At 37.7% G+C, this 27,370-nt stretch overlaps 1 protein-coding gene across 1 annotated transcript in view; it reads right to left on the bottom strand.

The window, feature by feature from the left end:
- Window positions 1-26,238, bottom strand: part of CEP135 (centrosomal protein 135) — a 111,607-nt gene extending 85,369 nt beyond the window's left edge. The window contains exons 1-8 of the mRNA XM_007946233.1: window positions 26,126-26,238; window positions 24,802-24,992; window positions 19,335-19,502; window positions 16,868-17,009; window positions 13,983-14,067; window positions 7,908-8,036; window positions 6,145-6,360; window positions 2,048-2,113 (exon numbers count right to left, since the gene is read on the bottom strand). Coding sequence (XP_007944424.1) covers window positions 2,048-2,113; window positions 6,145-6,360; window positions 7,908-8,036; window positions 13,983-14,067; window positions 16,868-17,009; window positions 19,335-19,502; window positions 24,802-24,992; window positions 26,126-26,238 — 1,110 coding nt within the window. The remainder of the gene's footprint in view (window positions 1-2,047; window positions 2,114-6,144; window positions 6,361-7,907; window positions 8,037-13,982; window positions 14,068-16,867; window positions 17,010-19,334; window positions 19,503-24,801; window positions 24,993-26,125) is intronic.
- Between the last annotated feature and the right edge of the window lie 1,132 nt (window positions 26,239-27,370).

Raw genomic sequence — 27,370 nt, 5'->3', positions numbered from 1 at the left:
CCTGGTGGAACCACTGAGACTATGGCCCCTAGCTGCCCTTCAGGTCTGGTATTGAACCCAAACCCGTGGTTTCCAGGCAACAAAAAGAGAGGCATATGAGTTGAACATTTACAGATATACTCCTTGGAGAGAACAATCATGGGAGAAAGAAGGGCTGCTTATACACAGGGAGGCAGCTCAGGGGGCAGGAATGCATGGAGGGATGGACACTGGGAAGAGGTTAACTATGGGGAGGAAGTGGGAAGGGAGCTGTTGCATTGTGGTAAACTGTGGTCAATGTCATAAGACAAAGTGTATGTGAATTGCTGAATGGAATGTGAATCTGATCTGTAAATCTTCACCAAATCACAATTAAAAAAAAAAAAAAAAGGATGCCATTCCAGAGGCACTCATTCTTTTATGCCAAGAAAGTTAGAAGATAGCTACCTGGCCAGCTGAATGGAAGAGATCCATATTTGGATGCATTCCAAAGAAGAGTGATTCCCACAGAATGTGGAAATTATTGAACAGTATCATTGACATCACATGCAAGTAAAATCTTGCTGAAGAGAATTTAAAAATGGTTGTAGTAGTATATTAACAGAGAGCTTCCAGAAATGCAAGCTTGATTCAGAAGAGGATGTGGAACGAGGGATATCACTGCGGATATCAGATGGATCTTGTCTGAGAGCATAGAATACCAGACAGATGTTTACTTGTGACTATGCAAAAGTATTTGATTGTTATCCATAACACATTATAGGTAACACTGAGAAGGGGAATTCCAGAATACTTAATTATGCTCATGAGGAACCTGTACACAGACCAGGAGGCTGTCGTTCAAACAGAACAATGGGATATGGCATGGTTTAAAATCAGGAAGGGAATGCATCAGGGTTGTATCCTTTCACCATACTTATCTAATCTGTATGATGAGCAAATATGCAAGAAGATGGACTATATGAAGAAGTACGTGGCAACAGGATTGGAGGAAGACTCATTAACCACCTGTGATTTGGAGATGACACAACTTTACTGCTGAAAGTGAAGATGACTTGAAGCATTTACTGATGAAATTAAACACTACAGTCTACAGTATGGATTACATCTTAACATAAAGAAAATGAAAATACTCACATCTGGGCCAATAAGCAGCAACATGATAAACTGAGAAAAGATTGAAGTTGTCAAAGATTTCATATTGGTTCCACAATCAACACCATGGAAGCAGCAGTCAAGAAGTCAGATGCCATATCGCACTAGGCAAGTCTACTGCAAAAGACCTCTTTCAAGTGCTGAAAAGCAAAGATGTTTCTTTGAAGACTAAGGTGCACCTAACCCAAGCCATGGTATTTTCAATTGGCTCATATGCATGTGAGAGTTGGACAATGAATAAGGAAGACTGAAGAGGAGTTGATGTTTTTGAGTTGTGGTGTTGAAGAAGAATACTGAAAGTACCATGGAATACCAGAAGAACTAACAAATCTGTCCTGGAAGAAATGCAGCCGCAATTCTCCTTTGAAGGGAGAATGGCCAGACTTCATCTAACCTACTTTGGTCATGTTGTTAGAAGGGACTATTCCCTGGAGTAGGAGCTCTGGTAGCATAGTGCCTAAGGCACTTGACTGCTAACCAGAAGGCTGGCAGTTCAAACCCACCAGCCATTCCTCAGAAGGAAGGTTGGGCAATCCTACTTCTGTAGTGATACTGCCTCGAAAAACCCAAGGAGGGGTCGCTATGAGTCGGGGCCGACTTGATGGCACATAACAACAACAACAACATTCCCTGGAGAAGAATATCATGGTTGGTAAAGTGGAAGGTTAACATAAAAGGGGAAGGCCCTCAACGAGATGGACTGACACCATGGCTGCAATGATGGGCTCATGTATAACAAGTATCGTGAGGCTGGCACAGAACCGGGCAGGTGTTTCATTCTATTGTATGTAGGTTGCTATGAGTCAGAGCCAACCAGATAGCACCTAACAAGTACATGTGCCTATCTATATAAAATAAAGCACAAAATTTTTGTTATGGAAAATTCTGGCATTTCAATATGCTATCTACTTACCAGTTGAAGTTTTGACATTGATTCTTCAAGATCTCGCATCTCACAGAGTTTTCTTTTAATCTCTTTCTAGGAATAAAAAGTCTATTAATACACTGCTAGTGGGAACGTAAACTGGTGCAACTGCTTTGGAGACAGTCTAGCTTTTCTTAAAACAACTAAACATGACACAGGAATTCTCCTCCTAAGCATATCTCAAAAAAAAAAAGAAAATATATGTCCACGCAAAAGCCTTTACATGAATGTGTAGAGGAGCATTAGTTCTAGCAGCCAAAAAGTAGAAACAACCCAGATGTCTATCAATGGATAAATGGATAAACAAAATGTGCTACATCCATACAACATAGCTTATTTGGCCATAAAAAGGAATGGAGTAGTAATATATACTATAACATGGGTAGACCCTACAAACATATTAATGAAAGCACTCTAACAAAAAACCATATACTATATAGTTCCATTCATATGAAAGTCTAGAACAGGGAAATCTATAGCTTCAGAAAATAGATTAGTGGTTGCTTAGGAAAGGAGGGGATGAGAGAGTAGAGGGATGATTGATAAGGTATGGGCTTTCTTTTAAAGGTGATGAAAATCTTCTAAAACTGACTGAGATCAATGGTTGACTGGGATATGGTAATAGCTCCAGAACTGTGTGAATATACTCATTATGGATTATATACTTCAAATGAGTGAATTGTATGCCATGTGTATTGTATCTCAATAAAGTTGTTTGCTATAAATCTGAATTGATTCAATGGCAGTGAGTTTGGTTTAGGAAAGTTGTTAAAACAAACAAAAAAAAGTATATTATGTAAACATCTAAAAGCCTAAGAATACAACACTTAAGTTATAACATACTTGAAAGTAAATAATTTTTCAAGTACTTCATGTTCCCTCTTACCAAAGACAAATTTTGAGGCTTAAGCCCTAATGCTCAATTTTAAGGAGGCGGTGGAAAAATAGAGGTTTGTTTATAATCTCCTAATATCTCAAATGGGAGCTCTGGTGGCGTAGTGCCGGTTAGCACTTGACTGCTAACCAGAAGGCTGGCAGTTCAAACCCACCAGCCACTCCTTGGAAGGAAGGTTGGGCCTTCCACTTCCATAGTGATACTGCCTTGGAAACCCAAGGAGGGGTCGCTATGAGTCAGATTCGACTCGACAGCAGTGAATATCTCAAATGTTCCTAGGGATCTATTTGCAATATCTGAACCAAGATGGCAATTTGGAAAGCATTTCTTGCCTAGATACTTGTAGGATTTTTCCTGAGCCTTGATTTTTAGGATACATCTTATGGCACTGTAACTTTCTGATTTTCCTATCCTACTTGCATTCTTCCTACCTGTCATTACCAACCTGGATCCACAGTACTACAAATGAGAGAGCAAAATGCCATGATTAAAATATTATCTTGTTTTCTTATATCCATTCAAGTAAGAATCTTTTGTTGAACCAAGATGTCACTCCTGAGCATTGTCAATGGGATGTAAGAAGCTGTACTTAGTATCTAATGTGTATAGCACAGACTAGGCTGAGATACAAAAGGAAAGAGACGACATAGGAGTGCTCAATGAAACTAAAAAGAACTTAAACCATACTAATCAGTGAAGGTAAAACGGCAAAATACCCAATTCAGTGATGTAGAGCACATGTCTTCAAAGTAGGTGATACCTACCCAGAGATAACATAAAAACTTTCCAGTGACATGTAAAACTATGGTATGCATACGGCTTTAAACAATCAATAGCTGGATCCTTAACCTCGCTGTAGAAAACCCATCAAATCAACTCCTATTCTGGTGACCCCATTTATTACCAAGTAGAACTGAGCTCTATAGGGGTTTTTTTTTTTGCTATAATCATTTTTTATTGTGATTTGGGTGAATGTTTACAAAACAAATTCATTTTCCATATAGCAGTTCATACACATTTTGTCTCATGACATTGACTACAATTTCCCACAATGGAACAGCTCTCTTCCTACTTCCTCCCCAGTTACCTCTTCCCTGTGTCCTTCCCTCCTATGCACTCCTGCCCTCTGAGCTGTCTCCCTGTGCATACAGTGCCCTTCTGTTCTCCCATGATTGATCTCTCCAAAGAGTGTATCTACCTGATGTAAATGTTCAGCCCATATGCCTGTCTATTATTTGCCTGGAAGCCACAGAAGTGAATTCAATTCCAGACCTGAAGGTGAGGTAGAGGCCATAGTCTCAGGGTTCTCACCAAGCTCTATCAGACCAGCAAACCTGGTCTTTTTCTTTGTTTGTAATGATTTTGAGTTTTGTCCCACATTGTTCTCCCATTCTATCCAGGATCTCCTATAAAGATCCGCCTTCGAGTGGTTGACAGTGACAGCTGGGCACCATCTAGCTCTTCTGGTCTCATGGTCATATAGGCTAAGGACCGTGTGGTCTACCAGTCCCTCGGACTAATTGTTTCCATGCATCTTTGGTTTTCTTCATTTTTCTCTTCTCTGGATGAGGAAAGACCCAGTGTTGCATCTAAATGGCTGCAAGCTTTTATGATCCCAATCACTACTCACCAAAGTAGGATGTGGAACAATGTTTTTGTGTAGTATGTTATACTAATTGAGCTTGATGTCTCCTGAGACCACAGTCCCGAGCCCACAGGTCCAACAACTCGCTGCCTCTGGGTAGCTGGCTGTGGCCAAGAAGTCATCACAACTTTGTCCCTTGTAGCTCTACTTTATATCTGGCCCCTTTTACAGCACATACAAACACGCTTGCAGAAACATCGTCTGTGGCTGTAATCTTTAGGGTAGCAGATTGCCAGGCTTTTCTTCTATGGTACAGCCAGATAGGTTTGAACTGTCAACCTCTGGTTAGTAGTTGAGCACATTCTTCTTAAAAATGATCTACCTGACAACTGGCTTGCATTCTGTGGTCGCATGAGATCTCTTCTTTCACAATTGCCTTTCTCTTACTTTCAAAAGAAAGGCATACATCTCACTCATGTCCTAATGGCACACTTTCTTGAGATATAAAAATCTTTTGGAGCACTAGAAAAAATGATAATCTGAAATGCTGGGGCTGAACAAAGCCTCTACCTCAGACACTATTTCCTCCTATTATATCTTAATTAAGAGCTCTATTTCTAAGGTTGGGCAATCCTACTTCCGTAGTGATACTGCCTTGGAAACCCAAGGAGGGGTCGCTATGAGTCGGGGCCGACTCGACGGCAAATAACAACAACAACAACAACATTTCTAATAAAGTTTTACTTTTTAATTTAATAACTATTTACCAACATCTATGGCAGATTTGTCATTCTTATTTACTAATTACTAATAACTGTAATCATAACACTATTCAGAGGCAAATCTTAACACTTTGAACATTATACACATGCACTGTTGTTGAGTCAAATCTGAATCATAGCAACCCCTCTTTCAGCTGCTTCGGAGGCAGTATACTATGGAAGTAGATTGCCTAACCTTCCTTCCGAGGAGTGGCTGGTGGGTTTGAACAGCCAGCCTTCTGATTAGCAGTCAAATGCCTTAGGCACTATGCTACCAGAGTTCCTTTGAATCTTACAGTCACAGGAAATTTTAAAAATAAAAAAAGTTCAATTTACATGTATTTTTATTGCAGACAGAAGATTAAAGAAAGATATCTAAGCACAAAAATATATGAAATAGAATAAAATTTTGTGGAGAAATAAAATGGAAATAGGACTTCAAGGAAAGGGGAGAAATAATGTAAAATATCTGACTGTTAAGAAAGACTCAGTCATGTTTGTACAATGCAGGATATCAAATTGCCAAAAAATCTATGGCACTTAGATGCCATTGGCTATATTTAAAAGAACAATATGTCAGCTTTACTTTAAGATGTTAATATTTGCAAAAGGCTGGAAATTATATCCTTTGAATCTATTTAACCTTTTTAAAATAATATTTAAACTTAAAAATGAAAAACATTAGCTACCAAATTAAAAATGTGCAAGGACATATATAGTTCAACACTTAAAAAAAAAAAATTGTATTATAAAATAGAGAAGACCTGGGTACAGAAGACGTCCAAAGGGCTCAATTGTCCTAGGAGAACTAATGAACATCCCTACAACCCAAATGCAGCATTACCTTTGCTTCTCCAATTTCTTTATCGGCAGTCTCAAGCACTTGTTCTTTATGTCTTTCCAACTGCTGTGCTAACTGGTCTATTTCAGTTAATTCTTGGCAGAGTTTTTCATTTTTGTTACTTAAATCAACAACTTCAGTTGTGACTGTTTCCTTGGTTTCCATAAGCTCTTGAATATGCTTCTCCAGATCTTTATTAGCTTGCTGAAGAAAGTCAACCTACATTGAATTTGTAATTCATAAGGTAAACGAATTGAAAAATTACCATAATGAATTCTCCAATGTTGTTGTTGTTGTGCCGTCCAGTCGGCCCCGACTCATAGCGACGCCTCCTTGGGTTTCCGAGGCAGTATCACTACGGAAGTAGGATTGCCCAACCTTCCTTCCGAGGAGTGGCTGGTGGGTTTGAACCGCCAGCCTTCTGGTTAGCAGTCAAGTGCTTTAGCCACTATGCTACCAGAGCTCCAATAATATTCTCCAATAATATTCCAAAATACTATGTTTTAAAAGCGATCAAAATTAAAACCACAGCCATTTTATTTGTAAACTTACATCATTCTGATTTGCTAAACCAACAATGTGTGGTTTGATAAAAACATATATCCATTGGCTTTGATTTTCAAGCATAAACGGAAAAGATACTTAAGAACGTTACATGAAATTTTTCTCAACACAGAGTTCTGAAAATATGACAAGAATATCACTGTGATATTTCTCTAGCTACTAGCAACCACATATGGCTACTGAATACTTAAAACGTAGCTACTCCAAATTATGTAGAAAAAAGGAATGAATGTATCACACTCAGAAAAGTAAATTACTATCAGAACTCATTATTAAAAACGATAATACACACACAGAAGCTCAAAGACTTAACACAAAATTTAAAAACTATGTAAAATGTCATTAATAATTCTTAATATTGATTACATGTCAAAATAATATTGTTATTGATATATGGGATATATAAAATATATTACTAAGATAAATTTCTTGTTTCTTTTTAAATCAGGCTACTAGTAAATTTGCACTTAAAGCACAATAGAAAAATAAAATAAAATCAGGCTACTAGAAAATTTTAAATTACACATGTGGCTCATACCTTATTTCTACTGAACAGTATTGCTCTGAAAGTACTAGCTAGTATTTTTGGCATGCTCTATTCTGGTTGCAGCCTAGGCAGCTCTGGCATAGCAAAAGTTCTAAAGTTCACAAGTCATGCTTAGTGAGCTCTCCTGCTCTCTTATCCGTAGATCAGATGAATGGCAAGGAATTCTACTACATAGGTAAAAATACACTATGTATTTAATTTTTTCACAATTTGTAAAACTTTTTTTTCATTATGAAAGAAATACATATTCATAAAAAATTTTAAAATAAAGAAAACCAGAAAGAATATCTCATCATTCAAAGACAAAACTTTGTGAATATATTTTGGTGTCTCCTATTCCAATGCTTTCTCTTTTTGAGTGTACATATACATTTTTAAAAAGCAAATTTAACATCACCTACAGTTTATTCTCCTCTTCTAAATATTTAAAATTATAATGTGTCTATGATCCTGATCCATTCAATATTCTTTGAAAACATGATTTTTTAATAGTATATTCTATAAAGTATGTAACCATTCCCTTATTTCTGGAATCTATCAAATTTTTTCTCAGTATAAATACCTCAGCAAACCACTCTATCACTTTTCGAAACCCACAGATCATTATAATGCTATAATTTTACATATTTGGTTGAAATCATTATAAAAGCCTTACCTGAACATTTAAATGAGCAATAAGCTTCTCATTGGTTTTATTTCTACTCTCCAGAGTGAGGATATCTGGGCAGCGACCACCATCCAAAGCCACAGACAGTCGTTCTATCTCTTGTTCTCTTAGTTCAATCTGAACACATAAAGTGGAGCTAGCATCTTAAAAACTCTGATTTTAAACCCAAATGACTAACAGTGGACTAACATTTATTTGGACTTACTTCTATTTTTCTTATGTCCTATAATGTATACAAGAGATTGACATTCATACATGTCCACATACACGTGGAATTATGAAATGTATATATACAAAACAAAAAATAAACAACACAGACAATGTCAACAGAAGTACTATCAACATAGCTTTCTTAAATATTTTTATTTACTAGATTCTTCCTAGTATTTGTGAGTTATTTTTCTCCTCTAAGATCAGGCAATGTTTATACACCCATACACACTCAAGCACTGAAACTGAGCCTGAACTGCTCAGTGCCTGGTGGAATAAATGTGGAATAAAGGAATGAATGTATCCAACTATGAAAAGTGAGTAACTGCCAAAACTCAGTATTACAGGAAATTGAAGTGAACTGAATTAGTTATCTATCATTTAGAAAGCAAGAGATACATAATCAAAAAGATCACCACAAACCACAAATTCACACTAATTCACACGCAAGAATTTGGGAAACCCACACATTTTCAAGCTTTGGTTTTCTTTTCCAAAAAACTGAAAACAAAAACCAAGCATTCAGTTCAGTAAACAATTATTGAGCAATGCTAGGTATGCAAAGATGAATAAAACATGGCACCTGACCTCTAAGAACACAGTTTTACAGGGGAAATTAGCAAGTAAGCCAGTAATTACCACACAGTATGGTGTTCAATGACAGAATAAACAAAATAGGTACAGGGCACCAAAGTAGTTTAGGTAATGACGTGATTTACTCTGCACAGTATATTAGTGCCTATGGAAATCAGTGAAAGCCTTACCAAAGAAATATGCCCAAAAAAGGTTACAAATGATGCTGTAAAGAGAAGAAAGGAGGGAAATTCCAGGCAGTAACACCAAAAGCACAAAACAAGGAATGTGTGAGGGAGTAGAAATGGCACAGTGTGACTGGATTGCAAAATGCAAGGGAACTAGTGGTTGGAGATGAGGTTAAAGAATTAGGAAGGAACTAAGTATCATAACAACAAAGACTACAGCCTTCAGTATGATTACACCTCAACATAAAGAAAACAAAAATCCTCACAATTGGACCAGTAAGTAACATCATGGTAAACAGAGAAGAGATTGAAGTTGTCAAAGATTTCATTTGATTTGGATTCACACTCAATCTCCACAGAAGTACCAGTTAAGACATCAAACTAGGTATTGTATTGGCTAAATCTGCTGCAAAAGACCTCTTTAAAGTATTAAAAAGCAAAGATGTCACTTTGAGGACTAAGATGTACTGACCCAAGCAATGGCATATTCAGTCTCCTCATATGCATGCGAAAGCTGGACAACGAATAGGGAAGAATAAAGAAGAATCGATGCCTTTGAGTTATTGGTGAATAATACTGAATGTACTGTGGACTGTCAGAAAAACAAAAAACTATGTCTTGGAAGACGTACAGCCAGAATTCTCCTTGTAAGCAAGGATGGAGAGACTTCATCTCATGTATTTTGGAAATGTTATTAGGGGGTCCAGTCCCCGGAGAAGGGTATCACGCTTGGTAAAGTAGAGGGTCAGCACAAAAGGGGTCTGGAAGACCCTCAATGAGACAGATTGACACAGTGGCCGCAACGATGGGCTCAAGCACAGCCAAGGATTGTGAGGCTGGCGCACGACTGGGCAGTGTTTCGTTCTGTTGCACACAGGGTTGCTATGAGTTGAAACCAACTCAACATCACCTAACAACAATTATTCTAAGCACTGAACACCTTGCTAAGGAGCTTAGGCTTTGTGAAACAGGTTTGTCGGCATTTAACAGACAAATGACAAGATCTGATTTGTGTTTCTGAAAGATTACTCAGAACTAAGGATGAATTTGATGGGAATAAAACCAGATGCAGGGAGACTGGGATACTATGAATTCCCTTTTGCAGCCTTTCTGGCCCTGGGTTTGCAATCCACCTAAGATGATTGGTCAGGCTGCAATTCCGCTAGGAAATCTCTACCTTGAAACTGACAGGAGCTTTCCTACATAAATGACCAATCCCACAGAGGTTTTGAGGGCCTCCTGATAAAAAATAATTGGCAGGGAAGCACACCCTACATACACAGGGCCTGTACTAAGAACCTCCTGTGCCTAGTAAAGATGTGTACATGGGTAGAGGGCTAATTAAGACAGAGACAATAACACTGAAGACTAGCTTGCAGACCACAGTGAGCCCAGTGAGGAGCAGGTAGTGGGAGGCCCAGTGACAGAGCAGAGCAGTGGCATGAGGCCAGTAGAGGCTTAGAAGACTTTGTGCAGAGATCTGCCTGCAGCAGGGCAGAACTGGTGGTGTGAGGCCCAGTAGCAAACGCGTGTGGGCCTCTGACGGCACAGTGGGAGCTGTGCAGGGCCCAGGCAGTGTGGAGCCTAGAAGCTATGGTGGCACAAAACCAGCACCTAAATTGCCACACAGCTGCTGACACCTGAGCCACAGTTTGCTTGCCCAGTGACATAAAAATAGTCATCAGTTTGGGGTAAGGGTATGCATAATCTCTTTCAGATATAATTAGGTCCCTCTCCTATAGAGGCAGTCATACGTGGACGAGGGGTGGAGGGGCCTGGTTGACCATAAATCTGTTTCTACTGTTTGCCTTCTATAAATAATAATAAGGCTTTCATTTGTCAACACTTTGTCAGTGTCTTATACATATGGCTCAGTTATACTAGACGGATACAGAGCTTATGGAGCAGCTGATGCTGCTGGGCGAAATCCTCATCTTAGCAGTCTTATTGCCACTTGACATTCTTAAGCCACCTGTGTGTGCAATGCAGAGACCTATTATAAGAATCTGTATGAGAGATTATCAAGGCCTAAAACAAAACAATGGTATAGACTATAACAAAAGGAATAAATTTAAGAAATATATAGGCAGGAAAATTGACAGAATGTGGTACGTGGCACGTGAAGGGAAGAGAAAAAGGTCTAGAAAGACTCCAGAATGTAGGCTTGGGCAGATGGTGATGCTAACAACAAAGGTAGAGAATGTAGGATAAGAAAGATTTGAAGAAGAGGCATATAAGTCCAAAGGCCACCATCCAAGAGGAAAAGCCTGTGTGAAGCTGAATATATGGGTCTGAAGCTCAGCAGAGAGGTTTGGCCAGAGAGATTTGGGATTCATCAACATATAGCCTTATTTTAAACCACGAGAGTGAATGAGGTCACCTGAGAAAACACAGAGAGAAGAGAAAGAGTACATGGCAGAATTCTGGGAAACAGCAGTATTTCAAGGAGCACGCAGGGAAAAGAAAAGCAGAGAACAAATGATAAGAGGTAAAAACAGGAAAATTAAAGAAAATGAAGTCATAGGAGAGGTTCAAAGAAATGATCAATAATGTCTAATACCACACAGTAGGTTAAAGAAAATAAAGACTAAAAGAATACTTTGGTTTTAGCAATTAATGTTACTGGTGACATTAACTAGAACAACTGAAATAGTAAGCAGCAGAAGCTGGACTGTAATAGGTTAATTTACCTGTGTAAATTAAATGGAATGGCTTTTCTAGTCATAGTCTTTGTAACTCCCACTTTGCCCTGAGCAACTGAGTACCTGATTGTTCAAATTATCCACCTGAGATATTTCTGTTGAAGCAGCATGAAGTAATCTTCTGGGGAATTCAGTCTCTCTCAGGTGTGGAGAATTCTCATGTTGGGACTGGTTAGTTTCGCCACTCTGTCAGGCCTAAAATGAGTCCTCCCAAAGGCAGAGAGGATTCTCTCTGACTACCAGCTGAGAGAGATGTGCTGCAATGAGAGACACGCTGCTGAGACAGAGATGTGAGAGAGATGTGCTGCTGAAAGAGAGATGCGAGGGAGACGCACTGCTGAGAGCGCGATGTGCTACTAAGACAGCCAGCTGAGAGACTGAGTGCATTCCTGAACTTGACTTGTTGCCTGCTGCTTCCCTAATAAACCCAATAATCTGCAAGTTCTGTGTAGCCACTCCAACGAATTACTGAACCCAGCAGAGAAGTGGTGGGTACCATGAGAGGGACAGATGGTGACAAGGTTATTAAGAGGGTTAGAGAGTGGTGCATGTCTGGCCTCATAAGAACAGGCCTTGGGCTGCTGATAGTGATTCTCTCTTCCTCTTGTTTAGTTAGAGTTTGTCAGAAGATGCTGCCTCCCTGCCCATGTGGCAAAGAGTGAACAAGAGGTGAAAAAGTAGAGACACAAGTGGATACACCAAATGAGACCATTCTTTAGAAAAGATTGCATTAAGGGAGAAAGAAGGCATTAACAAGAGGGAGAGGTAGTTAAAAGAGATTTTTAAAACACATGTTAAGGATGAGAATAATAGTGTATCTTCACAGGATTATTAATGAAGGGTGAAAGAATTGTAAAGTGGCTATATGTATTCAGTAAAGAAAGAAAAACAAAATAAGTGATTAAGGAGAAGAGAGGAAATAGGGTAGGCCAAGCACGGAAGAAAGACTTAGCTTTAAACGGGAAGAACAACGTCCTACCCACTGAGTCTTGGGGAGAGCCTGAGTGTGAGCACTGGTAATTTTAAAGGTGAGATAGCAAGTTTAGTTAAGATGAAATCCTGAGAAGAGATGTGACAGGTTAAGGAAAGAACTTGAAGGAAACAGGAAAATTTGGAATGCGCTAAGAAAAACAGCAGTATATAAAACAGCAGATATAAAAAAAAATGAATAAACTCAAGTTAAAAATATAACAGCAAGAGAGTAAGCTCAACTAAGACTCATAAAACTCATTGCTGAATACATTCCCACCAAAGCAACTCTATAGAACAGATCAGAACTGCACCATAGGGTTTCCAAGGCTGTAATCTTTATGGAAGCAGACTGCTACATCAGTCTTCTGTGGAGTGGCTGGTAAGTCTGAACCACCAACCTTTCAGTTAGTAGCTGAGTGCTTAACCGCTGCACCACAGGACTCTTCTAAGACTTATCACCACCACAAACTGGTGGTTTCAACTAGAAATGGTCAGGCAATTTTCTCCTAGTGCCTCAGCATTTGGTTAGTTTTCGTTCATAAAGCACTTCGAAAAAATGCGATAAAAGAGTTGATTATGAATTAAAAAAATACCAATTATGTTCAACTCACGTGCATAATGACATTTTCAACATATCTTCTTAAAGAAAGTTTTAGGTTACTATATACTGTTCTTTTTCTTTTAACTCAATTTTTATCCAAATAATCTTCAAAGCACTTTACAAACTTAATAGTTACATCAACACATGAATTTTCTCTCTATTTATACGTGTAGATTCACTTCACTCCAAAAAAAAAAAAATGCAGTCATGCAATAAATGAAAAATGTGTTACCCAATTTAAACTGCAGTAAGCATATTAAGAAAAAAAAGCCTGTAATTACTCAAACCAGAATTTAGCCAAGACACCAACAGGAGGTATAAACGAACAAAACTTTTTACCATTACAAACTCTAACTCTGCTTCTCTTTAGTCCCCTGCTTTCTTCAGAAAACGTTTTATGAGGAACTAGTGCTGTGTTTCAAAGAGACTTATGTTCAAAATGACAAAATCTATAACAAATTAAGAGTGAAAAAACTGTATAGAATACTACTATAAAACACAGTTCAGTTAATAAATACTTCTTAAACAGAAACAGTAATATGGTTGTAAAATTAAGCTTAGGGAAATAGATCAGCACCTAAAGGAAAAACAAAACAAAAGAAAAACTATATTTACTTCAAAGCATAATGGAGAGAATGGACTAGCGCAATCTAAAGCCATCAAAGCCACTCCAGCTTTAACTCTGTTAACAAACTTATGAAAGAGATAAAAGTTGCATAAAAAACCAGTATCAGTAATATCACACATTAACCCAATTACATTTACGATCACACATACCCATCTCAATCCCTACTATGAAAATAAATAAAAATTCTACCTGCTTATTATAATCTCTCACTCCATTTTCCATTATTGCTAACTTTTCTTGTAACTGGCAGACTTCCTGTTGAAGTTCTTGAATCCTGCAATACAGTTACAACTAATGTGAATATGGTTTTGTTAAGATACACAAAAAACAAAAAATGAAACTAGGTACATTCTTTTTACAAATTCTCTACTTTCTGCTTCTCAGTGAGGTATGAGGTGCTGTGTCAAAGGGTTCCAAAGTCACAGCATTTTAAATAATGTACGTCCTAGAAGAGTTCACTGTTGTTGTTGTTGTTGTTTGCCGTCGAGTCAGCCCTGACTCATAGCGACCCCTCCTTGGGTTTCCGAGGCAGTATCACTACGGAAGTAGGATTGCCCAACCTTCCTTCTGAGGAGTGGCTGGTGGGTTTGAACCGCCAGCCTTCTCGTGAGCAGTCAGTCAAGTGCCTTAGGCACTATGCTACCAGAGCTCCTAGAAGAGTTCACTAGAAGAATAAAGAACGAGTAAACAATGTGAAACTCAAATAAGTTATGCAATAGAATACTGTCTTACTTACTTAGTGCTGCTTAACAGAAATACCACAAATGGGAAGCTCTAACAAGTTCATTTTATGAGTTTAAAGAGGCCAGAAGTCTACTTCAGGGCGCTGGCTCTAGGGAAAGGTTTTCTCTCTGCAGGCTCTGGAGGAAGCTCTTTGTCTCTTTTACCTTCTGCTCTTGGGTGATCTTCACGTACCCTGGAATCTCACTTCCCACATCTCTGCTTGCTAGCTGACTTTTAATCTCCATCTCACGAGACTGACTCAATACACAACCTACACGAATTCTGGATTGTTAACATAACAAAGACAATCCATTGCCAAATGGGATTATAACCACAAGCATAGAGGGTTAGGATTTATAACACATATTTTGGGGGGCACAATTCAATCCATAATACCTACTATCCCATTCTGATCCTAGGACAACTCTTTGAGGCGATGCTGCCAGTTCTCAGGTTTAGAAAACCTAAGAAGAGTTCAGATCAAACCAAAATTCACAGCTTTATTAAGTAAGATGAGGCACTGAAATACGTTTTCTGACCCTAAGTGACTGTAATTTTCTAATAAACCATGGAAGAAAAGAAAACCATCAAGGAATGATGTAACTTTCCAAGTAACTACAGCAAAAATCATGTGCCTTCTGGAACTCCGGTTAATTCTAATAGTATTGAGATTTTATTCAAATTACCAGAATTTTACCAATTGCCTATTCTGTCACACATTGACATAAAAATGGCATACTTCACTTACACACCAGCAAGATAAAACTTAAAGTTAAGTGTGCTTTTAAAAGAGAATTTCTATGGGGTGGAGTACAAGAAGCTGGACAGAACTTGTCCCTGCAACTATCGGAAGCAGAGTTTCTACTCATCTAGGTTCAAGATAAGAATATAAATACAACCGTACTCACGCGTGCATGAGTAACTCTGAATACAAATAAAATGTGCATGTGGCAAGCTAACAAGGTTATAAAAGAGACTAACGTCCTGGATGGTTTGATAGCAAAATGTTAAGGACAAAGAGAAAGGCAGAAAATGAAACATAATGCAGCCCAAATAATTCCTTGAGTAATACTAACGCATCGTCTGAGAAGTCCTAAATTATAACTTAAACAGAAAAACAAACCACAAAGTATTTCATAGTTAAGGTCAGCTAATTGTACAAGCACATGATATTGTGCAAGAATAACTAACTGAACCAAGGGACCTTCAGTAACACCTCTAACCAATGCTCTTTTTTTAGACTGTTATATTGAGACTAACAAAGTGGAAAACACTCTGCATGTTCGATTTATTGAAATAGTTATCTACAGTAACTATTTCCATTAGCATGAATTCCACATTTTGAAATGCTTCTCTGTCACTGTCACTAGTGCTATTTTGGAACTCTGAACCCCTTACAATTTTCTTAATGTCATTTAGTGTATTTCTCTTGCCTCATCTTCCCTTCTGGCCTATCAAACCAAAAACCAAACTCACTGCTATTGAGTCAGATTAGACTCATAGCGACCCCTCCTTGGGTTTCCAAGGCAGTATCACTATGGAAGTAGATTGTCCAACCTTCCTTCCGAGGAGTGGCTGGGGAGTTTGAACCGCCAGCCTTCTGCTTAGCAGTCAAATGCCTTAGGTACTATGCCACCAGAGCTCCTTACTGGACTATAAGCTTCTCAAAAGCAGCAACATCATTTTATCCATGTTTATATCCCCTAAGCACTTACAATGTGCATTGTCCACAGCAGCTTAAGGAAGTTTTAATTAAATGGCACTTGTATCTGACTCTAATTTAAGGATATACAAACATGAATCATGATACAAGACTTCCAAAGCCAGTTCCAAGTCTACTCATGTCCAATTGTCATTTGATATAACTCTGAATAAGTAATAAAGATTCCTCTAAAAGGCAACTCTTAGTTGATACTAAATATCATAGCAATTGTATAACAACCAGAATCCAATTAAAGAGAACACTGACACACTGTGAAAAATCTCACTGAATTTGCATAGACACTGTCAAACAGGAACCTAATTTGCTGTGTAAACTTTTACCAAAAACACAATATTATTAAAAAAACAAAAAAACAGAGCAACTCTACGGAAAAAGATTCTAGATGGCACTAAATTATTTAAAGCAAGTATGAACAGAAACATCAGGTATACGACTTATCTGAAATCAAAGTTTCAAAATACATAAAATGATTTTTTTTATCATTCAGAAAGTACTTACTGAGCAGCTGGGCAAGGTTCTGTGCTAGGCACTGAGGACACAATAGTTAAGATAAAAGCTCTATTATCAAGCAGCTTACAGGTGATCAAGTGATAAATTAACTAAGCCAATAGAAAACTATTTAATGCACCTGTTATCAGCCACTTGCAGGAGGTCTGCAATATAAGGGTCATCTGGCTGAGGAACTGGATATGAAGTGACTTCAGAAGGAGGGACTGGCTCATCAATTTGCATACGCTGGCGCCTGAATGCAATATTTCTTTTTTTGCCACCTGGGGAAAAAAAAATTGTGTACATTAAAAAATTAATAAAATAAAGCATCATATTTAGAATTAAATAATACCAAAAAACCAAACCCACTGCCATCAAGTCAATTCTAACTCACAGCAACCCCACAGAGCTTCCAAGGCTGTAGATCTTTATGAAAGCAGACTGCCTGGGCTTTCTCCTGTGGAGCACCTGGTGGGTTCAAACTGCCAGCCTTTTGGTTATACCCAGTGCCTTAACCAGAGTGTCACCAGAGCTCTCTAAATAATTTAGAAGTTTAACCTTTTTTGTTATGAGGTATGTTCCTGGATCATATTACATGCTGATAAAATATTTCCTCCCTCACATGTAAATACTCACCATTATCTTTAACTGAACAATGCATTCTTCAAAACCTAATAAGACATGGCTAAAAGATAAGTTTTATTTGCCTGAATGCTTGGCTTGGATGCCAGAATTTACTCTGTTCCTCCACTGGATGGGGACCAGATGTTAACAAAATTAAAAGCTGAGTGGGCCCCTGATGTTCTCTATTATGAGCTCAAGAAGTCATCACTGACAGAAAACTCAAATGCAGAGCTGACGGCGCTAAGAACTAAAATACATACACTCACTAAACAGTGTCCAAAGTTCAGATAACTGAAATTTTAAGTAGTAAAAGTAGTATATAATAAAATGTTATGTTACCAGTGATATAAAATCATCTTATAATCTGAATCCCTAGGGAATGTTTTATCTTTAAAAAAAGCATCAAACCAAGATTAGAAGTGTACCTGAAAAATGAGAAGATTCTCATGAACAACATAATCTACAACTTTGTCTTCATTACAATCCTAACAAATTTTGTAATACTCCTGTATCTCCTTAAAAGGATGAAGAAACCAGGTCAAAAGTATTCAAATGATCTGCTTGCAGTTACACACCTAAGCAAAAGTTACTGTTCCTTCTTCAAGGTTTTCTTCCTTTACCTCCTGGTTTTCTTTCTTGGTTGCTCCTTCCGTTTCTTTCAAAGAATCTCTTTGTCCAGCGCTAGTCTCTTAAATGCCAATTTCCTTTTTTTTTTTTTAAATTACCATTTTTCGTTTCCCAGTCAACAGATTCTCACTAGATATTCCTATCACACCATGATTAATGAGTCCCAAATTTCAATCTCCATCTGGGACCCCACTTCTGATAACATCCACATACGTATCCCTCTGCTCAGAAAGCTCAACATGAGTGTCTCATGGGTATAACGTCCTCACTATACCCAAAAGTGGACGCCTGCTCTGCTTCCCATGTTCTCTGTGTTGAGAAACAGCACCATCATCCACCCATGCATTTACTCAAAACAGAAATCTGGGAATTCCTTTCCTTCCCGAATCTACCATATTCAGTCATGAAATTGCACTGATTATAGCTCCTGAGTCTCTCTCAAATTTGTTCTACTCTTTCCTCAGGAAACATCATTATTCTTTACTCTTCTAGTTGTTTCTGAGATTTCTCTCCCACTTTTCTCCATCTTTTCTGCCTTTGGCTCACAATCTCCATTTCATTTTCTATCAACTCAAATGCCAAAGATTTTTTCTCACATCTTGGCCTATACTTCCTAACCCCTCAACTCTCCTGAGTTTCCTCTCCACTCAGCTTTAGGCACATAGTAACATGACTATGCTTTGGCCTTTGTCACCACTCAGAACTGTGCCAGATTCTAGATCTTCACATCTGAAATTCCATTCTGACTACAATCTTCATTCCAATAAAATTAATTTTGGTTCTCACCACACCCTTTAGGCCCTCAATCTCTCCCCAGCTTCATAATCCAGCAGTCTTTTATGCCTCACTTCCAATATCTTGGCCCCACCGTTGAGACACCGCAATGGTGCAGTCACAGTGATGTAGAATTCTCCACCAACCTGTGCCTGGGCAACCACCAACTCTGGATATGCGCTATCATCTCTTTTATTTTACAAATGCTGCACACAAAGTTAAAAAATAAACTACAAAAGCACACATAATTTCCAAATTTTTCTTCAGTTTTATAACAAGCAATAAAAATAGAAGGAAATACACAATTAGAGAAATAAAACTCTGGGATTAAAGTTAGACTGCTTGTATCTAAAAAGTTGTTATTACATACACACTTTTATACAGATGCATTGTATAAAATACTATCTTCATCCACAGAAATCAGTCAAGAAAGTTATATGACTAGTTCATATATCTTTACAAACACTAAACTCCATGCATTAAAATCCTAAGTCCTATTTCTGTCAATAGTTTTAGTACCTTTAAAAGATGAAGTATTAAAAAAAAAAATCCATTTTTTTTTTTAGAAGGAATAGACTTACCTGGAGTTTGTACTACTGCATGCATATTCTTTTCTTGAAGTAGCTGTATTTTTTCATTCTTAGCTCTGCTCTCTTTCTCCAAAAGTTTGAGTTTATGAACATACTGGTTATTTAGAAATTTAAGATCACCTGTTTCACGTGTACACTTCTTCAGTGAAGCTTTCAACTCTTAAGAAAGATCCAAAAACTATATTAAAGATTAAGAAATCTATTAGGTTGTCTGATTTCATAAAGCAAAAAAAGTGCCATCAATTTGAAAGGTTCTACTTGATTCTTAAGCATGGTTTGTTGGAAAGCCTATATACCTTTTCTACTATTTACAGAACTAGAAATAAGTCACTAATCACAAAAGGGGATTCTATTTTTCTGCTGCTGCATAAACCCAATATAAATCATAGCTTTTGATTTGGTAAACTGGGTATGAATTGAGGGGATTATGAATTCACGCTAGGTATTACAGCTTTCTATTGAATGGAAGAAAAATGTCTGAATAAGATAGCCATATATCTAACCTTTCCCCAGTATCTTTGAAATCATATTATTCTACCTTCTAGCTCAAAGACCAGCTATTAAAGAATCAGAGTGGTACCTGGCTTTCACCTTTATTACTCTTATTTTCAGTAAGAGAAAAACAAGGTTGGATCCACAATCAACACCCATGGAAGCAGGAGTCAAGAAACTAAACAACATATTGCATTGGGCAAACCTGCTGCAAAAGACCTCTTCAAAGTGTTAGAAAACAAAGACTGTCACTTTGATGACCAACGTGCACCTGACCCAAGCCATGGTATTTTCAATCACCTCACGTGCATGTGAAAGCTGGACAATGAATGAAGACTAAAGAACTGATGCCTTTGAATTATGGTGTTGGCTAAGAATTACGAATATACCATGCATGGCCTGCCAGAAGAATGAACAAATCTGTTTTGGAAGAACAGCCAGAATTCTCAGAAGTGAGCATTATGAGACTTCTTACATATTTTGGACATGTTCTCAGGAAGGACCAGGTCTGGAGAAGGACATCATGCTTAGTAAAGTAGAGTGTCAACAAAAAAGAGAAAGACCATCAGTGAGATGGATTGACACAGTGACTGCAACAATGGGCTCAAGCATAGGAATGATTGTGAGGATGTTTTAGGACCAGACAGCGTTTTGTTCTGTTGCATACAGGGTTGCTTAGAGTTGGAATTGACTCAGTGGCACCCAACAACAACAATGGCCCACTTCTGACAAATTCATTATTTCCTTTAGTTAGTTTGTTTCTAACATTATGGGCTAGTAAACTAGTTAAACATAAATATAAATATTTTTGTCTGTAAGGACTTTTCAATAGTTAATTTCTGTTACATTTAGGTTCTTATTTATGTTTCAGCATTTTGAAATTACTAGAATGGCTACAGTATTATCCAATCCATAACTTTTTTCATACAAATCACTGACAATTTGGTGAATGTAATTAGAGTAGGTTTTCTAATTTGCATCATTAATTTGAGTATTTGCTAATAGTAGAAACTTCTGAATCTCTCAAGGCACATATTAAAAAATCGAATTTGAGGTCAGTTTCTTGTGGATTAGGTTTCTCTTCTTTTTTATATTTTCATGTAAAAATGTTCATGCATCAATATAAATTATTGATATTTAACTAACAAATTTAATTCAGTAGGCCATTTGATTAAATTTCATATTACTATGGATATATGGATTAGACCAAGCAAACTCTGATCTTTGTATGTATGAACTCTTGAACTGTAAAATAAATCAACTAGAGGAAAATATTCATTAAAGTTGAATCAAAAAAGAAAAACAAGGTGTTTCAAGAACATTCAATTCCAGCACTTAATATTCCAGACAGCAATTTTAATTCTAAAAATTTAATTTACATATGGTGTGGACAAATACAGCAATGGAATGCACATACATTTTTCTTCTCAGGAATTCTTCCACATACCCTAAAGTAGTTCAGAAGCTGCTGGCCAAACGACCATCACATTCTGTAAAGAACAGTTTCACACTTAAGACTTTAAGGAGCTCTGGTGGCACAGTGGTCAAAGCGCTCAGTGTTAGCCCTCCCTACTTTGTCTGACTTGCTCTGAATGTGTCTCCAGGAAAGACCAGTCACTAGAAAAGGACATATTGCTTAATAAATAAGTGAAAATAAGGAAAACCCTCAATGAGATGGATCAACACAATGGGCTCAGACATATCAAAGATCATGAAGATGGCACAGGACCCAGTAACATTTTACTCTGTTATACACAAAGTCACCAGGAACTGGAGTTGACTTCATGGCAAGTAGGAACGACACCACATAGAAAATAAAATTCTGTGTTAAAAGAATGAACCATTTTCAGCCCCACCCCAGATGGTTTAACTGGAGAATTCTACCAAACATTCAGAGAACTGACACTAATGCTACTCAAACTATTCCAGAACATGGTAAAGGATGGAATCCTCCCAAATTCATTTTATGAAGAAAGCATAACCTTGATACCAAAACCAGGCAAAGACATCACTAAAAAGAAAAACTACAGGCCAGTATCCCTCATGAATACAGATGCAAAAATCTTCAACAAAATCCTAGACAATAGACTTCAACAACATATCAAAAAGATGATAAATACATTATGACCAAGTGGGGTTCTGGTAGCGTAATGCCTAAGGCACCTGACTTGCCCAGAAGGCTGGCGGTTCAAACCCATCAGCCACTCCTCAGAAGGAAGATGGAGCAATCTACCCCCCTAGTGATACTGCCTCAGAAACCCAAGGAGGGGTCGCTATGAGTCGGGTCTGACTCGACGGCACATAACAACAACAGCAAAGTGGGATTCATATCAGGTATGCAAGTATGGTTCAACATTAGAAAAATAACCAACATCATCCATCACATAAATAAAACAAAGGAAAAGAAAATGATCTATCAATCAATGCAAAAAAGGCATTTGATAAAATCCAACACTCATTCCTGATCAAAACTCTCAGCAAAATAGGAAGAGAAGGGACATTCCTCAACATAATAAAGGGCACATATGCAAGACCAACAGTCAACATTATTCTCAATGGAGAGAGACTGAAACCATCTTGCTTGTGAATAGGAACCACACAAGGATTCCCTCTATCAAAACTTCCATTCAACATTGTATTAGAAGTCCTAGCCAGGACAATTAAGACAAGAAAGGGAAATCAAAATCATCCAAACTGGTAAGGAAGAAGTAAAACTATCCCTATTTGCAGATGACATGATCCTATACCTAGAAAATCCAAGAGACTCAGCAAAAAAACTACTGGAACTAATTGAGGGATTTAGCAACCTCGCAGGTAAGATCAACATCCAAAAATCAGCTGGATTCCTGGACACCAGCAAAAAGATTGCTGAAAAGGAAAAAAGGAAATCAATACCATTTACAATAGCTATAAAAAAAATAAAATGCTTGGGAATAAATCTCACTAGGGACCTCCACAAAGAAAACTACAAAATACTACTTCAAGAAACTGTAAGAGAGCTACATAAATGGAAGAACACACCATGCTTGTCGATAGGAAGATTGAACATTGTGAAAATGTCAATACTACCCAAAGCAATCTATACATTCAATGAATTCCCAATCCAGATCCCATCAGCATTCTTAAAGGATACGGAAAAACCAGTCACTAATTTTACATAGAAAGGAAAGACTCTGGGTAAGCAAAGCACTATTGAAAAAGAAGAACAAAGTAGGAGGTCTCACACTCCCAGATCTCAAAACCTACCAAACAGCCACAGCAGTCAAAACTGCCTGGTATTGGTACAATGACAGAAACATAGATCAGTGGAACAGAATTGAGAACCCAGAAATAGATCCATCATCCTATGGTCAGTTGATCTTTGACAAAGGACTGAAATCCATTAAATGGGGAAGAGATGGTTTCTTTAACAAATGGTGCTGACAAAACTGGATATCCATTCACAGAAAAATGAAACAAGATTTGTACCTCACACCATACACAAAAACTAACTCCGGATGGAGCAAAGACTTAAATGTGAAACCTAAAAACCATAAAGTTCCTCAAGGAAAAACCAGGGTCAAATTTAGGGGCCCTAATATATGGCAGGGGAGCTCTGGTAGCGTAGTGCCTAAGGCACTCGACTGTTAACTAGAAGGCTGGCAGTTCAAATCCACCAGCCACTCCTCGGAAGGAAGGTTGAGCAATCTACTCCTGTAGTGATACTGCCTCGGAAACCCAAGGAGGGTCGCTATGAGTCAGGACTGACTCAATGGCACATAACAACAACAACAACAACAACAACAACAATATATTACATAAATAGACTATCAAGCATAACCCAAAATGCACAAACAGCAAAAGATAAACTAGATGAATGGGACCTTCTAAAAATTAAATTGTTATGTGTGTCAAAAGACTTATCCAAAAGAGTAAAAAGAGAACCTACAGATTGGGAAAACTATTCAGCAACGACGTATCTGACAAGGGACTTATCTCTAAAATTTATAGAAAACTCCAACTCCTCAACAACAAAAAGATAAACAATCCAATTAAAAAATGGGCGGAAGACATGAATAGACACTTCACCAAGGAGGATATTCAGGCGGCCAACAAACAAATGAAAAAATGTTCATGATCATTAGCCATTAGAAGAGATGCCAATCAAAACAACGAGATACCATCTCACCCCAGCACTAATAGCAAAGTTCAACACATTCACTCACTCACTCACTGTCATCAAGTTGGTTTTGCCTCAAAGCGACCCCTCCTTGGGTTTCCAAGGCAGTATAACTACGGAAGTATGTTGCCTAATCTTCGTTTCGAGGAGTGGCTGGTGGGTTTGAACTGCCAGCCTCTGGTTAGCAGTCAATTACCTTAGGCACTACGCCACCAGAGCTCCCAAAGTTCAATGAGACAGAAAATAACAAATACTGGCAAGGATGTGGCGAGACTGGGACTCTCCTAGAATGCTGGTGGGACTGTAAAATGATACAAGCACTGTGGAAAGCAGTATGGCAATTCCTTAAGAAGCTGGAATTACAAACACTGTTTGATCCAGCAATTCCATTACTAGGTACATATCCTAAAGAATTGAGAGCCAGGACAAGAACAGATAAGATATATGCACAGCCATGTTCATTGCAGTACTATTCGCAATATCAAAAGGATGGAAACAACCTAGGTGTCCATCAACAGAAGAATGGATAACCAAACTATGGCACATACACAGAATGGAATACCATGCAACACTAAAGAATTAATGTAGAATCTACAAAATACCACATAACGTTGATGACCTTGGAGGACATTATGCTGAGTTAAAGAAGTCAATCACAGAATGACAAATGTTGTACTAGTTCACTATTGTAAAAAGTCAAGGAAGGTTTATATATGGAAGGAAACTTTCTTTGTTGGTTACCAGGGATAGGTTGGGAGGAAAGAAAACACTGCAAAAATAAATAAAGAATTAACAGTTTTCACTTACCTTTAATTTGTTGGTCTGATTGTTCTCTCAATTTCATTAATTCCAGGTATAATTCATTATTTTCCCTGCTTAATCTTGCATTTTCAACTTTATAGGGTTCCAAAACAAAATCAAAATTTGCACTTTCCTTTTCAGCTTTCACAGAAGATAACTTTGATTTCCGAAGGCTCTCTGTTGTATGAACTAAGTCACTGAAATTAAATAACAGAAAACGTAAACACAAGGAAGCATTCCATTAACTTTTTAATAACTATGGATTTCTAAAGAAAGTTTAAAATATGTTCATGGTAAATAAACCCAAATATTATTATTATTTTTTTAATTTTAAAAAATATTATTAGGATTCTTCAAGGTACCAGGAAGTCTTCAAAATTTTTTCAAAACAAGATTAAAAGTTGTAAAATATACACAGAAGCATCTTTGACTCTCCCTCCTCACTCAGCCTCTACATCCAATTAGTCACCTGATGCAGTGGAATCTGTGACATTTGTTTATTCATCAAATATTTATATACTATCATATTTTTACACAAATGATATGTGCTGTCTTTTTTTTGCAAACCACCCAACCCCCTCATGCATTAGTCTACTCTGCCCACTGGGCAGATAGAACAGCATGTGAGAAAGTACAGGAAATGTTCAGGGAACTTCAAGTAGTTTGATACAAGGGACAAGAAGATGCATCGAGCAGCAGGCTTTAGGTCATGAAGGGTTTCAGAGGCCACACTGAAGATCACAAAATATTTTATCCAATCTTTCTTTTTCATCATCATCACTTATACTCCTATTCAAAAGCCACTTAAGGAATTTCTCCACTTCAGTCTCAACCCACTCCAATATAGCTCTTGTAGAAAAGAAAAAAAAAATCACAGAGTACCTTTCAGTTAAGGTAAATGTAACAGCTAAAGTAACCACCAATATATTTTTAAAAAAACCAAATTCACTGCAGTTGAGTCGCTTTGACTCATAGCGACCCCTCCTTGGGTTTTTGAGGCAGTATCTCTATGGAAATAGATTGACCAACCTTCCTTCCAAGGCCAACAGAGAACCGAAAGCAGACATAGAACTTAAGGGAAGAGCGTCTTTCAACTATATTAGAAAACAACACTAAAAAAAGTCTAACTCTATTCACTGAGAAAACACTCAGAAATGTTTATTCTTGAACTGATGATGGGGAGCAGGATCTAAGGAAGAATAGATGAGCTTCAGACTATTTAAGGACTTTTCAAAAATCTAACCATTTCTTCACTGAAGGATGAAGTTCAATAAGAAATGAGATAAACAGGATTAAGGAAAACATAGGCTTAGAACTGTATTTTCTTTACCTGAAAAGTTTTTCTACCAAAGGTAAGCACTCCACTGTCAGAGTCTGGCGGTATCCCAACTGATCCAACCTTTTCCTAATATTAACATATTTTCTTTCTGCAGCAGTAGTCATCTTGTCTTCCAAAACCAATTTTATTCACTTTCAAAAATGAATGTCCTAAAAGAAATGCATGACACATCATTATATTATTATAGCTATTATTGTTGTTTCATGATAAGAAAAAATTCTTTTCATATCCACCACTTGTCTGTCAGATCGTCATACTATGGTGGCTTGCGTGTTGCTGCGAGGCCGGAGGCTGTGCCACTGGTATTTCAAATATCAGCAGGGTCACCCATGGTGGACAGGCTTCAGCAGAGCTTCCAGACTAAGACAGACTTGGAAGAAGGAAGGGGTCACCCACTTCTCAAAGAATTAGAACCCAGAGCCTTCTGGAACATCTGGACTGATTTAGAGTGATTCAAATCCAATGTTTATTATATTCACTTTGCTGCATTAAAATAAGTTTTTTTTTTCTTTTTTCCCCCACTTTTATTGTGGTGAAAACATATACAACAAAACATTCACCAACATAATAACTTCCACATTTACAACTCAGGGACATTGATGACATTTTTCATGTTGTGCCATCCTTTTCCAAAATACGCCATCATCATTAACATGAACTCAATGCCCTGCAAAAAAAAGCTTCCCCTTTTCCCCTCCCTCCCACCCTGGTAGCCACCAATAATCTCTGATCTCTCTATATAGAGAGATATATATTGAAAATAAGTATCTCTTCATAAACCTAAATATAACACTAAAGCAATACAGCTGCTAGAAGAGAACAACGGAGGAAGTACTCCCAAGTATGAAGTACGCAGAGAATTCTGAGGTCTCTTTTAAATGCATGAAGCAGATGTTCTGCTGTGTATACGCCCAACAACATAAAATAATTTATAAAAATATGAAACATAATTTTTGTAAAAGTAAAAAAAAGTATGAAACAAAAAAGTTAAGAAATTGCACTTTATCAAAATTAAGAACACCTACTTGTTACTCAGGAGCTCTGGTGGCACAGTGGGTAAGGCATTTGACTGCTAACCAGAAGGCGGGTGGTTCAAATCCACCAGCCACTCCTCAGAAGAAAGATTGGGTGATCTACTTCTGTAGAGATACCGCCTCAGAAATCCAAGGAGGAGTCACTATGAATCAGATAGGATCTGACTTGATGGCAGCGAGTTTAGTGAGAGTACTTTTCACC

The sequence above is a fragment of the Orycteropus afer genome, unplaced genomic scaffold, assembly GCF_000298275.1.
Source record: "Orycteropus afer afer isolate SDZICR_OR568_19922 unplaced genomic scaffold, OryAfe1.0 scaffold00153, whole genome shotgun sequence".
In the NCBI taxonomy this organism is placed as follows: Eukaryota; Metazoa; Chordata; class Mammalia; order Tubulidentata; family Orycteropodidae; genus Orycteropus; species Orycteropus afer.
Note: the sequence above shows the minus strand (reverse complement) of the source record. Positions and strands in the feature narration are given on the sequence as shown.